The sequence below is a fragment of the Heptranchias perlo genome, chromosome 34 (assembly GCF_035084215.1).
Source record: "Heptranchias perlo isolate sHepPer1 chromosome 34, sHepPer1.hap1, whole genome shotgun sequence".
In the NCBI taxonomy this organism is placed as follows: Eukaryota; Metazoa; Chordata; class Chondrichthyes; order Hexanchiformes; family Hexanchidae; genus Heptranchias; species Heptranchias perlo.
In genome coordinates, this window is record NC_090358.1 from 1,020,414 (window position 1) to 1,038,644 (window position 18,231).

Consider the following 18,231-nt stretch of genomic DNA (forward strand, 5'->3'; position numbering starts at 1 on the left):
ACTGTTTGAAAAAAATAGTTACAGTATTTGTTAAATTGATATTAAAAATAAATGATCTGTTAGAGGTTATGGTGCAGAACTGGAACAGAGGGCTAATTGAAGCATGAGGTAAGATCGAAGCAGGAGATTGTGATGATCCAGCAGTTCTTGTGCTTTACTTTGTCATATGTTTCGGCATGAAGTGAAATTTAATTAGTTGTGGTCCACTATTCTAGCCTGAAACCTGCTGGATCTTAAAATAAACTGTACAGAGATGTCCCACTCCTGAAGCTGCTATACAGGTTGCTGTTGGAGAGTGGGTGTTTCAGAATTGCAGACCAGTGTAGCCTCGAACTAGTTTCTAGGATAAGCACAAAGCAAGCAACATTGCTCCGTGTCATTTCGGGCCAAGATCAGGAAGCTGCTTCATGGGGGATTATGCAAATGAATCCATATCCCACTCCTGGGTGCAGCACTATGGAATGTTGATTCATTGTCTTATTGAAGTAGGCTACAGAGTTATGATTGTATAACAGTTTTGGGCAGGAATATGGTTTTGTAATTTTTCCAGGAGCTTCAAATCGGGATCATTAGAAACATAGAAAATAGGAGCAGGAATAGGTCATTCGGCCCTTCGAACCTGCTCCGCTATTCAAAATGATCATGGCTGATCCTCTATCTCAATACCATATTCCTGCTCTCTCCACATACCCTTTGATGCCTTTTGTACCTAGAAATCTATCTGTCTCCTTCTTAAATATATTCAGTGACTTGGCCTCCACTGCCTTCTGTGGTAGAGAATTCCACAGGTTCACCACCCTCTGAGTGAAGAAATTTCTCCTCATCTCAGCCCTAAATGTCTTACCCCGTATCCTGAGACTGTGACCCCTCATTCTGGACCCCCCCCCCCCCCCAGCCAGGGGAAACATCCTCCCTGCATCCAGCCTGTCGAGCCCTGTCAGAATTTTATATGTTTCAATGAGATCCTCTCATTCTTCTAAATTCGAGTGAATACAGGCCGAGTCGACCCAATCTCTCTTCATACAACAGTCCTGCCATCCCAGGAATCAGTCTGGTGAACCTTCGCTGCACTCCCTCTATATGGCAAGTCTGTCCTTTCTTAGGTAAGGAGACCAAAACGTACACAATACTCCAGATGTGATCCCACTAAGGCCATGTATAACTGCAGTAAGACATCCTTGCTCTTGTACTCAAATCCTCTTGCAATGAAGGCCAACATACCATTTGCCTTCCTAACTACTTGCTGCACCTGCATGTTTGCTTTCAGTCACTGGTGTACAAGGACACCCAGGTCCCTTTGTACATTAACATGTCCCTATCTATCACCATTAAATAATACTCTGCCTTTCTGTTTTTCCTTCTGGGATTCTTAGTATATTGTGATATCTCTCTTTCTGACAGTTTTCTCCTCTCCTGAAGACACTGACTTAATTTGGGGTATATTTCTGTAGGCAATGGTCTCTGGTTTCTTCTCTAAGTAGCAGTTCTTTATCTGTGAGCTGAAAGTGAATGTTTGCAGGCTGTTTGACCATAGGAGATTCACGTCTGAACAAACCCTGGACACTTCTCCTTTTCACCCCTCCCCCCACCTGAACTAGGGTACTGAGGCTGGTTAGAATGTTTTTAGTACCACCTCACAGATCAGCTAACTCAACACAGAGTGGGGTTAAACCTGGGACTTTCCTGGTCAGTATGCCTCAGGCACTTGCTGCCTTATTGAGATACTTTTAAATGTAGGCTGCTCTTATGCACCAGCTAGTAGCTGATTGCAGACCAATGCGTAAGATGCTTATGAGAAGGCTCCCTGGGCCCCATGTATGATGTGCGAGGGAGAGGGAGATTGAATGATAAAACATTTGTCTGTGTACCTTTTTTGTTAACTTTTACATTTTATAGTTTTAGGAGAATTAAATTGGTAATGTTGCTATTTTGCATTAAATGAATGCAACTTAAACTCTGCAAGGCTATTGCTTCTTTAAACATTTTGTTCCATCGCCAGAGTTCTGGTGCGATATTACTGCTACCTCTGAAGAAACTTACTTTGTCTTTGTGAATGAAGCTTCAAAATTACTTTCAGAACTGATTAAAATGTTCAATTTTCTGGAATTTGTTGTTAGACTAGAGTACAAAAGGAACAAAATAAAAGAATAAATAAAGGGATGACTAGTGTTGCAAAAGATGGATAGAATTCACTTTCTACTGATGAACACCCTCCACCGAGATGGATTTTTGAAGCTTTAAAGTTAGAGAGGGCATCTAATCAAAATATAGAGGAGTGCACATCAGTTTAAGAATCTCCATTGGCCTGCCTGGATAACAAATATTCTTTAATAAATAACTGAGAACGATTGAACTATTTGTCGTTACATATTGTAACCCTAGAAATAAATGTTTGATTATCTCTCTTGTTCAGTTCAATGGCACAGCGATTGACGTCTGCGTTTGTGTCTAAAATAGCCTATTTTTAAATAGAAAGCTTCAACAGAAAGGCTGTCCATTTCAACTGCTCACTGGACTATATTCAAATGAATTTTTGATATGTTTAATATTTTTCATTTTGTAAACTTTGGTAGATGTCAAGAGCAGAACGATACTGGCAGCAGCCAGCATTCTATGAGTTTGAGAACCAGATCGTGGAAAGCCAGTAGTATGCTTGACGAGGGGAAGATTGCTTGTCCAGAAATTATAATTGTTTGCTTTAACATTTTCCTGCTTTTTGGATGCGTGTTGAGTAACTTTTTATGTAGTGATTGTAGTTTGTTTATTTCACCTACCTGAGGACTATAGGGTGAAATATTTTGATGGGCCGGGTTACAGAGGATAGTCCTGCTCCCCTGCCCTTTCCCCTTACTCGGTGCTTCCCTCAGCAGCTTGGGAAGATTATCGGCTTGAACCTATGTCTTACTATTCTGCAGTACTGTGTGTTGCTGCTCAGTGTGCTGCAGTACTGTGTGTTGCTGCTCAGTGTGCTGCAGTACTGTGTGTTGCTGCTCAGTGTGTTGCTGCTCAGTGTGCTGCAGTACTGTGTGTTGCTGCTCAGTGTGCTGCAGTACTGTGTGTTGCTGCTCAGTGTGCTGCAGTACTGTGTGTTGCTGCTCAGTGTGCTGCAGTACTGTGTGTTGCTGCTCAGTGTGCTGCAGTACTGTGTGTTGCTGCTCAGTGTGCTGCAGTACTGTGTGTTGCTGCTCAGTGTGCTGCAGTACTGTGTGTTGCTGCTCAGTGTGCTGCAGTACTGTGTGTTGCTGCTCAGTGTGCTGCAGTACTGTGTGTTGCTGCTCAGTGTGCTGCAGTACTGTGTGTTGCTGCTCAGTGTGCTGCAGTACTGTGTGTTGCTGCTCAGTGTGCTGCAGTACTGTGTGTTGCTGCTCAGTGTGCTGCAGTACTGTGTGTTGCTGCTCAGTGTGCTGCAGTACTGTGTGTTGCTGCTCAGTGTGTTGCTGCTCAGTGTGTTGCTGCTCAGTGTGCTGCAGTACTGTGTGTTGCTGCTGTACAGTGTGCTGCAGTACAGTGTGCTGCAGTACTGTGTCACTGATAATAGAAAAATGTTATCCCTCTCTCCAGGTACAAAATGAGTGATATTCATTGTGATGTAAAATATTCTCATTAACATTAATTCTATCGCTGACGCCCCAAAAGAATCATTATTATTTTTAAATGAATGGCACACTTCATTTTTATCTTCATCTCTTTGGAATATACTTTTAAATTTGCTTCATTATCCCAGATCAGCTTGAGTGAGTGAAGTAGCCCAACTAAAGCAAAATTTGTTAAAATTAACCATAATTGTTTTCTGGCTGAGACATTGTCCTTAAGATCAACTCTTTGAAGCCTTTCATGGGTTTTAGATTCTTTTCCAAACTTGGTGCCAATGCGGTAAAAAGTTGACCCTTTAGGAAAATCTACCTGTAACAGTCAAAGTGTGAATGACCATTTGACACTTGTTGATGAAGTCACATGGAGCTCCTGGTTTCAGGTTCTGTTAAATCTACAAAACGATGGCAACTTGGTGTGCGTGTGCCTGTCCGGTGCACCCACAGACTAGTTCACAGTTTTGTGATAAGGCTGTTGTGAAGGAAGAAGAATAAGGAGCACCTTGCAGGAATGTAAGAGAAATATTAGTCACGGAAGGCAGCACTCAAGTTGATTCGTTGTCTCCCAGTTATTATTTTTACCGTACATGCAAAGTGGACATTCTTGTCATAGAATTCCTCTCTGTGGTGAAGTACATTGGAATTCTAGTCAATCCATTCTTCCGTACTTCCTAGTGAATGCTTTAGAAGCAGGATTGACCGAGACTTAGTAGCCAGTCGCCTAATAGCCTTCTGGATCTTGGGAAAATCTTTCAACTTTATCAAAAGAATTGTTAAGATTTGAGTATTGCTTACTACCTACTGAGATCTGAAGTGGAAAACATTGATTTCCAAAATTCAGGGTTAAAAGAGAAATATTAATTTGCCTTTCATTCAGCAGTTGCCACAGAAGAGGTAGTGACAGCAGACTCGGTGGATAGTGCTATTCAACAGGTCGTCAGCAGTGGAGGGCAGCAAGTGATTACCATAGTAACTGATGATATCCAACTAAGCAACCTACAGGCAGCCAGTGACAGCATGAATCAACCAATCATTGTGACCATGCAGGACGGACAACAAGGTAAAGTGTAATTAATTCATAAAATACTAGCGTGGGTGAAAGCTGATTGTGTTTATTCATTTCCCAGTATTCTTTCTTTGGCCATACAGGTATGGTAAATATTACAAGCCTGAACTTTCCAGGGTAATTGTGCAGGTGCATCACATTCACTCCTACACATTCAATTAAAGATAACATGCAGAACTTTGTGTGGCTACACTTTCTGATATCAAAAATAAATACATTTTAATATTTTTTGTTAGAGAATTTTGTTATAGAGATGATATTGATCACTCTGCACATCAAATGTTTAAATTAACTCCAAATACTTGATATACTGAGGTGCAGTTCAGCTGATCTGAAGCTCACAACCATTTTTGTTTTTTAGTACAAGATTTCTGCAAATTCTGTTCCTGGTTGTTTTTGTCCTGTCTAACATGTTTCTCTGTGCCCTAGTTTTGACTGTCCCAGCAACTGACATTGCTGAAGAGACGGTGATCACTGAAGAGCCAGTGATGAAGAGAAGGTGTGTGGAGATAATTGAAAATCACGCTGACACCACAGAAATCGAGGTAGGTGTACAAAAGATCAGTTGTTGCAGGCAGAGGTACAGTCTTGTTTAAAGTACTGGTTGGTGCCAAATCTGTTAATCAGCTATTTGCTTTATTTATTATCTGAAGCACCCCAGTGAGTGGTTCTTTTCCACTAGTATCTCATGGTGCCATATTGGCTGGAATGTGACCATTGCAGAAATGTCACTGTTGTTACATACACCGCTGTCTCTAACCATCATTTTCTTCACTGTCGAGACTCCGTTTAACATTCCCTCAACTAAAGGTCACACGTAATCTGTTTTCTTCATAGAGTTAAAGAATGGTTAGAAACTTCTCACTTAACTGTTGTCTTGCACATCAAAGTGCGTGATAACAAATATCGGAGTTGGAATATGCTCTGCAAACACTTGCTATTTATGGTAACACATTAAGGGGTATAAGATCCTACACCCAACCAGCACAGCTCTGTAATATTGCACGCACTTCTCGGACTGAGAGAGCAGGATCCTGGGAAAGGGAAGAACCAAAACTGAACACTGTGGCTCCCATTAGGAAGCAATTTCCATAAACTTCTCTTCATATCTGAGATTAAACTGCTGCATGATATGAGCACGATCCTGAAAGAAGTGGCCATGTTTCCATAACACATTGTTAAAAGTGGTTGATTAGGAACACCTAGTCTCTGAAATTCCCAGGAAGGCTTCGCAGGGGTTGGTGGATCTGGAGCAGAGCCGAAATCTCAGATCTTACGGTCAGGTCAATTCAATTCCAGCAGTATATTTTGGATGGGCTCCAGCCTGTGTGGTTTCTGGTGCTTCTGGGCTGCCCATCTGAGCAGGATGAGGTGGTCCTTTGCTGCAGCATTTGCTAGCAGGGCCGTGGGATCCAGAACGCAACATCAAACATTTTTTAAATGGCCTCTTGCTGCTTCTAGTTTCGGCAATGCAACTGATTATTCTCTGCAAATGACTTTTGAATTTGAGAATTGCACCCTGACCCCTGGGCCCAGTAACAATGGAGACAAGCAGTTTGCAGCGGTCCCGGCAAACAGCATTTTTCGGAGCATAAATGAGGGAAGTAAGTCGCTCGACGTGTTTCCCTCATTCACACTGGATTGTAGTATACTCGCCTATTCACGAGCCATCCCGCATATTATGGGCTTGCCCAGAAAGTACCTGTATTTCTGGCGGGACTAAAAAGAAGGCAGAACTGAGCATTCATAACTGGATGTCACCGGCCAGTAATTGAACATTGGAGAGGAGGAGTGTTTTGGATTTAATCACTGTCCTCCGCTCTAAGAAAATTGTTTTTCTTTTGGTGGAAGGTTTATAATTAATTCCTTGTATTAGCTCCAGTTTTCCGTCGTTCCTGACTGGGCGGGGTGGCGCTCCGGGCGCTGTTCCTGACTGGGCGGGGTGGCGCTCCGGGCGCCGTTCCTGACTGGGCGGGGTGGCGCTCCGGGCGCCGTTCCTGACTGGGCGGGGTGGCGCTCCGGGCGCCGTTCCTGACTGGGCGGGGTGGCGCTCCGGGCGCCGTTCCTGACTGGGCGGGGTGGCGCTCCGGGCGCCGTTCCTGACTGGGCGGGGTGGCGCTCCGGGCGCCGTTCCTGACTGGGCGGGGTGGCGCTCCGGGCGCCGTTCCTGACTGGGCGGGGTGGCGCTCCGGGCGCCGTTCCTGACTGGGCGGGGTGGCGCTCCGGGCGCCGTTCCTGACTGGGCGGGGTGGCGCTCCGGGCGCCGTTCCTGACTGGGCGGGGTGGCGCTCCGGGCGCCGTTCCTGACTGGGCGGGGTGGCGCTCCGGGCGCCGTTCCTGACTGGGCGGGGTGGCGCTCCGGGCGCCGTTCCTGACTGGGCGGGGTGGCGCTCCGGGCGCCGTTCCTGACTGGGCGGGGTGGCGCTCCGGGCGCCGTTCCTGACTGGGCGGGGTGGCGCTCCGGGCGCCGTTCCTGACTGGGCGGGGTGGCGCTCCGGGCGCCGTTCCTGACTGGGCGGGGTGGCGCTGCACAAATGATCAATCTTCATGGTTGAGTCTGGGGAGAGTCCTGGCTGGCCATTGGACTTTAGGAGAGGGGGGATTTCACAATCCTGGCCTCATCCACACATGCACTTTCCAGCAGGAGTTACTGGACAGGAATCTTGGCTGTTTTTTCCTTCCCAAGCACAGGGTGCTGATGCCAGTTGTGATACCTTCCTTGCTGTCCCAGCTGGGACCGTCTTACAGTTCAACCAGCAGCAGATGCCTTCCAAACAAATCATCTGGAAACAAAAGCTGTTTCACCATCTCCCCAGAGCAGCTATTGGGTAAGCTGAAAAAGTTGACTTTAAACTGGCTTTCACTGCAGGTGAAACAGTTTTTAAAAAAATATATATATTTTTGTCAGGAGCTAAATTCTGATGGCATCTTCTGCATTTTAAATAGAAATTTATTCTTTTAATTTACTGATTGGATGAGTTAGTGCACTTTCTGCTGGTATTAGTCATGGATAATCTGGATCAAATTTATTTATTGTAAACTTCTCTAACTTTGTCAAGCAGTTAAATTAATTCATTTTACTTTTTCCATCTAAAATTATTTTAGACACAAGAAAATTCAAACATCTCTGAATGAGAGAAATGGGTGCAGTTGGTGTGACCCCAGTCTTGCCCCAATGATGCTTTTGTAAAAGCTAATCGAAGATCATGACGTTAATTTGTGATTCTGTTGTTGTTTTAGGTTCACAGTGAGATGTTAAATACACAAACACTCCTGGTTAATCTAATGGAAAAGGAGCATGAATTAGAGCAAACACAGTGATGTACTTAGAAGAATGGAGGAAATTAAAATGGCAAGATTTACCAAAAGAAGCAGAGCAAAGGAAGGCCAATAAAATAATTTTTTTAATTAAAACCTAGACGTATTTGCATTGGTATTTCAAATTGCTGATCTACGTTGGAGTAAGCTGTGTAATACAAGTCTTACTTATTTGGGAGACTTGAAATGTGTATCGCCGGCTTCTCAAATGCCCCGTCAATTCAATGCTTTTGTGTAACAAAAAAAAAGATAAATTATGTTTAAATATGAAGAGTCCTAGATGCTAAGGTGCTCTTTAATGCTGTTTGAAAGTGGAAAAATATATATTTTTATTTCTCTGGATAAAGACAGGGTGACTTGAATTTTTTTTTAATAAACACAAAATTAGCCCCAAATTCCCACTCATTTGGGTGTTTACTTACTTACAAAGACTATCTTAGTAACTGTTATCAGTCTGAAGAAAACAGAAATTTTTATTATAGACACTTTTTAAAAAAAAAAAAATTTTTGTACTTGCTCTTTTCAAATATTAATGATTCCAACTGCAATCCAACTCTGCACGAGTAGTTGTGGGGTAGGAAGCAGGCCGTGCCCTCAATCTACTGATCCCAAACTGATGAACAAAAGCTCAGTTCTGTTTTTCATTCTGTTTTTAATTTCACACAGCGTTTTTTGTTAGTGGATTTAGCTCTGAAATCTCGTCCTAATTATTATGCATTTCAAAGCAAGGTTGTAGAGTTCTTTTTAGTAAGATGCTATCTCCTAAACTCACCATAGCTGACAATATGAGCTTCAATAATTAGTAAGCAATTTGATTTATTTGAATGTATAGATGGGATGGGGAGGCAGGATAGAGAGCTGTGAGAGGTGGCAGCTTACTGCATTGTCCTCTGAGGGTGCTTTGGGAATTTTAAACAAAATACCCAAGATCTGTTGAGGTGACCTTTGTTTTTTTCAGGTAGGGACTGTTTTGCAGTTCCAAATGACTTACATAAATATCATTCACATCGTGTTGCCTGGTTTCCTTCTTACTGTTTTCAGAGGGGAAACTTGATGTGTTTCTGTTAGGAACATTTATGCAATAAAGGTTTTTTTTCTTTTTTTTTCTTTGTCATATTTAAAAAATATGAAGAATAAGATCTTTGGACACTTATATCTGTAGTAGACAGACATTTCTCCACCAAAGCTCCTTTCTCTGCATGAAGCCTTCATAAACTGACACCTGTAAAAATGCCCTCCGTTTCTGTCAACTGTTTCAGATTTCCTGTGGTTTTAAAATATAAACTATATTTATCCTTCTCAATGTATATTTTCTTAGAAGCTTGTGCATTTTCTACATTAAATTGCACAGATTCCCATTGCCTATCCATTTTCATGTTTCCTATAATTATGGATTATACAAATGACCATTATGTGATCAGAATTGAGGATTATGAGGCTTTAAAACCAATTCTAATACACAGTTGGTTTTGACCATCCAAATTGACCACAATTTTATTGGATTTTCATTGTTGCTAATTGGTAGTGATTGCCTCTCCCTGGGCTCTTAGTTCCTTTGGGTGATATCTTTAGTTAAAGCTCGACCCTCTTGAAATTATGCTGCAGGAATTAGTATAGGAATGTGTCTGAAATTCCTTGTTTCATTTTTCTAATGGGAGATATTAGCCTGTTTATTTTAATACATAATATTTGCACAGCAGAATTTTAGGGTTGTGTAAATCTCTAAACACCTCTTGTCTTCAAGGGAAAATTTGTTCTGTCTCAATCCTCCATTTGTTTCCCATACTTTGAAAAGAATATAAGAACATATGAAATAGGAGCAGGAGTAGGCCATACGTCCCCTCGAGCCTGCTCCGCCATTGCCAGATCATGGCTGATCTACCTCAACTTCACTTTCCTGCCCGATCCCCATATCCCTTGATTCCCTTAGTGTCCAAAATCTGTCGATCTCAGTCTTGAATATGCTCAACAACTGAGCATCCATAGCCCTCGGGTAGAGAATTCCAAAGATTCACAACCTTCTGAGTGAAGAAATTCCTCCTCATCTTGGTCTTAAATGGCCGACCCCTTATCCTGCGACTATGCCCCCTTCTCCAGCCAAGGGAAACAACCTCTGGGAGAAAATATATTCTGCCAACTTTATTGAAGCTCCTCTTCAGAACTGTGTCCCTTTCACAGAGTCGGTGGGGGGAGGAACTTTGTAATCCCCTTTTCTGTGACATCACAGACAAAATATCTGCTCTCGTGCTGTATGAACCTCGTCAATCATTTTGAAATAATAAACACACAAACAAATGAGAAGGAGGAGCTACCAGTAACTAACTATTTGGCAGTTCAGGAAATAGTACTTGCATTATTTTTCACCAGATTAGGTTGTAGTGACCTTTAGGCCATTTGTAGTCAATGTGTCATACTTGAAACACAAAAAGTCAACATACAGGTGCAGCAGATAATCCGAAAGGGAAATGGAATATTGGCCTTTATTTCTAGGGGGATGGAGTATAAAAGCAGGGATGTCATGCTACAACTGCACAGGGTGCTGGTGAGATCACACCTGGAGTACTGCGTACAGTTCTGGTGCCCATATTTAAGGAAGGACACACTTGCATTGGAGGCAATTCAGAGAAGGTTCACTAGGTTGATTCCGGGTATGGAAGGGTTGTCTTATGAGGAAAGATTGAACAGGTTGGGTCTATACTCATTGGAGTTTAGAAGAATGAGAGATCTTATTGAAACATACAAGATTCTGAGGGGACTTGATAGGGTAGCTGCTGAGAGGATGTTACCCCTCATGGGGGAATCTAAAACTAGAGGGCATAGTCTCAGAATAAGGGGTTGCTAGTTTAAGACAGAAATGAGGAGAAATTTCTTCTCCCAGAGGGTCGTGAATCTTTGGAATTCTTTACCCCAAAAAGCTTTGGAGGCCGAGTCATTGAATACATTCAAGGCTGAGTTAGACAAATTTTTGATCAGCAAGGGAGTCAAAGGATATGGGGAAAAGGCGGGAAAGTGGAGTTGAGGTGGAGTGGAGTCAGATCAGCCATGATCTCACTAAATGGTGGAGCAGGCTCGAGGGGCCGAATGGCCTACTCCTGCTCCTATCTCTTATGGTATAATCTGCTTGTTAAATTTAGTTCACTAGTATATTCTATTGATCAGACATATTCAGACTAAGATATAACTTTTGTATTGTGCAATTTGTTGCCTACTTTTAACAGGTTTTTGGTTTTGTTTATTCCCCCTCCTGAATTCATTGACCCTTGCAGTGGTATGGGTCAGCCCTCCAATACCTCACCCAATTGGCCATTCGTCCTTTGTGAACCTGAACAATGAGTGTCGGCAACCTATTCGGTCATAGAGGGCACTCTGCTGAGCCTGTCCTGCCTTCATCTCAACATCCATTCCTTCCAGAACTGGAAACCCTTTATAGTCCAAGGCCCTTTGGCCAATTGTAGCATCCCAAGTGAATGCTGAACTATATAGGAAAAACAGTAGAAGACCAGTGGGGGGAAGCCATTCTCACTCTGTGTTCTGGTCACATCTTACCTTGAGGATTGTGTCCAGCTCTGGGACACAAAAGACAATCAAGCCCTGCAGGTGGTTGAGAACAAGACATCCACTGGGTCAGAGGACTCTGTTATGAGGAAAGATGAGAGAAACTTGGGTTTAATAGTCTTTTAAAGGAGATGACTGAAAGGTGACCATATAGAGATAAATAATTTAGGAACAGTAGAGCTGTAACATTACCTCAAACTAAACTTGATATAGTACAAGGGGATGCAGGTTCAAACTAGAAAAAGACAAATTTCGGGTTGATGTCAGGAAGAGCGACCAACACATGGAAATGGACTTCCAAGTAGAGCAGTGAAGGCAAAAACTCTGAAATAATTAAAGAAACTGTAGGAGGTTATGATGGAATTGTCTTTCTTGGATGGCTGTGCTGAGCTGGGCTGATTGACCTTCGCCATCTACATTTATCTTGTGAACTGCCAGCCTGACCTCAGCAAATTCACCAGGAATTGAACCTGGGATCTTGTGCGATTGGCTCTACAACTCGTGGTGTGTTGACTTCTCCAGAACATTGGGGGAGCTGTTAGAAGATTGTACTAAAAAAAATTCATTCTGTTCTTACAATTTGTTGTATTTTGGTAGATTGTTGAAATATTTCTGTAACCTGTTATACTGAAGGTGTCTGTATAACTTGGTCATTAAACATGGTAGAGTGCACAATTTGGGCAAACAAGATTCACGAGCAGAGTGCGGCTAAAAGTACTGCATTCGGTTTATCAGGAGTTATTATAATGCATGGGGATAGAAAAAATGTTTTGGAATTCTCAACGTAGGCTAGGAATGAGAAAAGGCCACTTGGTCAATTTAATTTACTTTGGGGACTAGATCTGGTCTTTTTGTTGTTAGTAAAATTTGTAAACCAGTTACAGAGAACAGTTTAAAATTTTGCTGCAAGTAGCAAACACAGGGATTCTTTTGCCTGCTCCCTTCCCACCCCGTTTTATGTCCATGTTCAGGACTCGCACAAAACTTTTCTGTCTTTCTCCACATTCATGCCTATTGAATCAGAAATTTCTCTCTTTTTAAATGCTTCATTGACTTGTTCATTGTCCAGGGTATAGTTGGTGCCATGGTTTAATGGCCTTTGATGAGAAGGAATCAGTGATTTTAAGTGGTAGTTTCCTTAGAATCATAGAATCATAGAAGTTACAACATGGAAACAGGCCCTTCGGCCCAACATGTCCATGTCGCCCAGTTTATACCACTAAGCTAGTCCCAATTGCCTGCACTTGGCCCATATCCCTCTATACCCATCTTACCCATGTAACTGTCCAAATGCTTTTTAAAAGACAAAATTGTACCCGCCTCTACTACTGCCTCTGGCAGCTCGTTCCAGACACTCACCACCCTTTGAGTGAAAAAATTGCCCCTCTGGACCCTTTTGTATCTCTCCCCTCTCACCTTAAATCTATGCCCCCTCGTTATAGACTCCCCTACCTTTGGGAAAAGATTTTGACTATCGACCTTATCTATGCCCCTCATTATTTTATAGACTTCTATAAGATCACCCCTTAACCTCCTACTCTCCAGGGAAAAAAGTCCCAGTCTGTCTAACCTCTCCCTGTAAGTCAAACCATCAAGTCCCGGTAGCATCCTAGTAAATCTTTTCTGCACTCTTTCTAGTTTAATAATATCCTTTCTATAATAGGGTGACCAGAACTGTACACAGTACTCCAAGTGTGGCCTCACCAATGCCCTGTACAACTTCAACAAGACATCCCAACTCCTGCATTCAATGTTCTGACCAATGAAACCAAGCATGCTGAATGCCTTCTTCACCACCCTATCCACCTGTGACTCCACTTTCAAGGAGCTATGAATCTGTACTCCTAGATCTCTTTGTTCTATAACTCTCCCCAACCCCCTACCATTAACGGAGTAGGTCCTGGCCCGATTTGATCTACCAAAATGCATCACCTCACATTTATCTAAATTAAACTCCATCTGCCATTCATCGGCCCACTGGCCCAATTGATCAAGATCCCGTTGCAATCCCAGATAACCTTCTTCACTGTCCACAATGCCACCAATCTTGGTGTCATCTGCAAACTTACTAACCATGCCTCCTAAATTCTCATCCAAATCATTAATATAAATAACAAATAACAGCGGACCCAGCACCGATCCCTGAGGCACACCGCTGGACACAGGCATCCAGTTTGAAAAACAACCCTCGACAACCACCCTCTGTCTTCTGTCGTCAAGCCAATTTTGTATCCAATTGGCTACCTCACCTTGGATCCCATGAGATTTAACCTTATGTAACAACCTACCATGCGGTACCTTGTCAAATGCTTTGCTGAAGTCCATGTAGACCACGTCTACTGCACAGCCCTCATCTATCTTCTTGGTTACCCCTTCAAAAAACTCAATCAAATTCGTGAGACATGATTTTCCTCTCACAAAACCATGCTGACTGTTCCTAATTAGTCCCTGCCTCTCCAAATGCCTGTAGATCCTGTCCCTCAGAATACCCTCTAACAACTTACCCACTACAGATGTCAGGCTCACTGGTCTGTAGTTCCCAGGCTTTTCCCTGCCGCCCTTCTTAAACAAAGGCACAACATTTGCTACCCTCCAATCTTCAGGCACCTCACCTGTAGCGGTGGATGATTCAAATATCTCTGCTAGGGGACCCGCAATTTCCTCCCTAACCTCCCATAACGTCCTGGGATACATTTCATCAGGTCCCGGAGATTTATCTACCTTGATGCGCGTTAAGACTTCCAGCACCTCCCTCTCTGTAATATGTACACTCCTCAAGACATCACTATTTATTTCCCCAAGTTCCCTAACATCCATGCCTTTCTCAACCGTAAATACCGATGTGAAATATTCATTCAGGATCTCACCCATTTCTTGTGGTTCCGCACATAGATGACCTTGTTGATCCTTAAGAGGCCCTACTCTCTCCCTAGTTACCCTTTTGCCCTTTATGTATTTGTAGAAGCTCTTTGGATTCACCTTTGCCTGATCGGCCAAAGCAATCTCATGTCCCCTTTTTGCCCTCCTGATTTCTCTCTTAACTCTACTCCGGCAATCTCTATACTCTTCAAGGGATCCACTTGATCCCAGCTGCCTATGCATGTCATATGCCTCCTTCTTCTTTCTGACTAGGGCCTCAATCTCCCGAGTCATCCAAGGTTCCCTACTTCTACCAGCCTTGCCCTTCACTTTATAAGGAATGTGCTTACCCTGAACCCTGGTTAACACACTTTTGAAAGCCTCCCACTTACCAGACGTCCCTTTGCCTGCCAACAGACTCTCCCAATCAACTTCTGAAAGTTCCTGTCTAATACCATCAAAATTGGCCTTTCCCCAATTTAGAATTTTAACTTTTGGGCCAGACCTATCCTTCTCCATAGCTATCTTAAAACTAATGGAATTATGATCACTTGTCCCAAAGTGATCCCTCACCAACACTTCTGTCACCTGCCCTTCCTTATTTCCCAAGAGGAGGTCAAGTTTTGCCCCCTCTCTAGTCGGGCCATCCACATACTGAATGAGAAATTCCTCCTGAATACACTCAACAAATTTCTCTCCATCCAAGCCCCTAATGCTATGGCTGTCCCAGTCAATGTTGGGAAAGTTAAAGTCCCCTACTATTACCACCCTATTTTTCTTACTTGTGTCTACAGTCATTGTATTTGGCAGCCACATCCATCCTTTATAATAAAAACTTGGATTGTTCCACCCCTTCAACATGTGTCTTTTTCCCTCTTCCTTAATAAATTGACCTCCTTTAACCTGAAACCATCCTTGTTCCCCCTTTTATGAACTTTCTGCTGCCTGTATGTCCTTGTGTAGTGACCCTGAAACTTAATGCAGATGCAGTCTGGATAATGCTTTGTAGAGTTAGGAATGACTTTCTTTTATGTATAGTGTGAAGATCAGTTTGTAGCCTGGGAACTGCTCGTATAGATTGTGGCGAGACTTAATTTGCGTAGAAAAAGTTCTGCAAATATTTTAATCGGGCTGAGTGCTCCACTTTTGTTACCCAGGGTTGAACACACTCCCTTTTAGGTATAACCCCAACGCACACGCCTTTGCTCTGTATCCCTTCATACCCTTACCTAATAAAATGGATTGATTTCAGTCTTGCAAGTTTCAAGTGACCCCCAGCAACCACAGCCTTTTGGGGGTTGAGAGGTTTGAGATTTCCATTATCCTTGTATGGGGAAAAAATGCTTCTTGATTTCACTCCTAAATGATGGTTATTTTAAGATTGTGCTCCCTTCTGGTTTCTCCCACCAGAAGAAATGGTTTCTCTATCATTTTAAATAGTTCTAAACTTAAGGGAATAAGAGTCAAGTTTATGCAATCTGTCATAATTTAACCCTTTAAGTCCCAGAATCATTCTGCTAAATCTGTATTGTACCCCCTCCAAGGCCAATATATCTTTCCTGAACATAGTATTTCAAATGGGGTCTGACCAAGGCTCTGTCCAACTGAAGCATCACTTCCTCACTTTTGTATTCCAACCCCCTTAAGATAAAGGCCAATATTCCATTAGCCTTTTTGATTGTGCACAGGTACAAAATGTAATGTGATTTCTGTACATGGATCTCCAAATCCCTTTGCCCCTCCACTGCTCCTAGTCTCTTACCATTAAAAAAAAATTCCAATTTGTCTTTCTTGGATCCAAAGTGGATGATCTCACACTTCCCCACATAAACTCCACCTGCCACAGTTTTACTGAGGCCCCCCCTGGGCTACACCACTTGTCACATACTGCCAATCAGAGAACAAACCCTTTATTCCTACTCTGTCCCTACCTCCAAACCAATTACCAACTCGTTATATGGTTACCTCCAAGTCTATGCGCTTTCATTTTTATTAATCTCTTGTGCTGAACCTTATCAAATGCCTTTTGGAAGTCCATATAAACAATATTCACAGACACTATCATCATGCTAGAAACCTCAAAAAATTCAACGAGATTAGTCAGATATGATGTACCCTACACAGTACCGTGCTGACTATCAGCTCATGCTTATTAAAGAAGTTTAATATAGCTCTTGCAGACAGAAAAGAGACTTTTATCTTCACTTTAGCTGGATTCAAACCCAGGTCCCAAAGCTGAAAATACAATGTGCATCTACATTTCCCCAACTCCCACATTGAGGAGACTTTCAACATTTAATTAGCTGTTAAACCCAGTTCATCTTCCTCTTGTTTTTCATCAAGTTTCAGCTTTACAGTGTTGAAAGAAGTTGGATTCTGTGGCACAATGAACTACCCAAAGTGCTGGTTCTAAGTTGAGACCAATGTTAACAGGGACCTGCCCTAGTGGGTAACTCACTCATCTAAAATAGTATCCTCAGCAAAGCCTAGTCTTCCTTTAGCACGTTATCCAAAATCCAGCAGCCCTTTCAATCGCACTAGATCCTCGATGGGGAGATATACACATAACCCAGAAGAAAGGGAGCCACTTACAAAGAATTCCTTTTATAAGGTCAGGTCATGTGAGCACATGGATGTTAGAAAGTATTGAATAAGGACAATATTTTGTCTGTGTGTATTGGGGGGATGGAGAAAGGTGACACTTGCAAGGATTATGTTATCGGTGAGGTTCTAGAGATAAATTTTAATGGGATTATTACACAAATCATCCAAACCCTTGTCACCTCACTCCCATCACCCTCCCCATCCATTCTGCATCTCTTTCTTTCCTCCTTCCCTCCCCCCCCCCCCCCCCCCCCACCAAAAAAAAAACCAAATAAATTAGGTGCAATATTTGCTGGTTACATACTTTATTGGGTAGTTTCTGCAGTAATGCTGTTGATTTTTAAAAATATTTATTATACATTTTAAAACCAAACTATAGAACATACAAAGTGAGATGAGGCTGCATATTGGACCACAGCAGCGTTGATCAGTTATGGACTGAAGAAAATGATCTGTGAAACTTAGATATTGTTGGATTGTGCAAACACCCTGAGAATATTGAGACTGGAATCTGTTAAGTTGGATATTATAAGTTTACTCAGCTGATTGCACAGTCACTTGGTCACTGAAAAATTCTTTCTATCAAGAAACAAATAGACATTTCACTGGAAGATACTGAGAGATATTGCACTCAAGGGTGTCCAGTTTCATGTAAGCCTTTAGCTCTTTGGTGTCCCTCTCGAGACCACAATTAAAGACTGATTCAAATTGATATTTAAATCTCGAACTGAGAACTATATGGATTAAAGGCCACGACCATCTGGCTCTGTTATAGAAGGTGGAACTCCTTGTGTCCTGTGTTGGTTTGGAATGACAACACCCTGGCAGCACTCCACATCCATGAGGTGTGGTCATGATTTGAAGACCGTAGTGATACCCAGTGAAGAATCTGTTGATGACGAGGAGGCATGGAATGGAGGCTAGCCACTTCGCCACAGGAGAGTCACCTCTGTCTCCAATTGAGCACTTCGTAAAGGCTGGGTCAAGGTTACCATTCCTAGAGATGGGAAATGGTCATTTATCCACCTCTCTTGGTTTGGGAATGACGTAAGGCATTAAGGAACTGTAGGGCGAAAAGGGCAATTTGCTTTATAAAATAGTCAACATTCAGATGATTTTGCTTTTGATTCTATTTTGCTTTAACTGTGGATACTGATGATCTACGTAAGGCACTGACCCCGAGTGTGAGTTAGAGGATGCTGCTTCTCTACCAATGTTGGGTCAGCTCCTTTACACCAT

At 42.6% G+C, this 18,231-nt stretch overlaps 1 protein-coding gene across 11 annotated transcripts in view; it reads left to right on the forward strand.

Annotated features, from left to right (window-relative positions):
- Nucleotides 1-18,231, forward strand: part of gabpb1 (GA binding protein transcription factor subunit beta 1) — a 60,163-nt gene that overhangs the window by 36,218 nt on the left and 5,714 nt on the right. For 5 of the 11 annotated variants that reach the window (XM_067971219.1, XM_067971218.1, XM_067971220.1 and 2 more), the window contains 2 exons: nt 4,468-4,650; nt 5,086-5,201. In XM_067971219.1, the coding sequence (XP_067827320.1) occupies nt 4,468-4,650; nt 5,086-5,201 (299 nt within the window). Of the gene's footprint in view, nt 1-4,467; nt 4,651-5,085; nt 5,202-7,297; nt 7,485-7,896; nt 9,077-18,231 lie in introns of those variants that run through there. The other 6 variants (XM_067971221.1, XM_067971226.1, XM_067971222.1 and 3 more) reach the window with 5 other exon arrangements.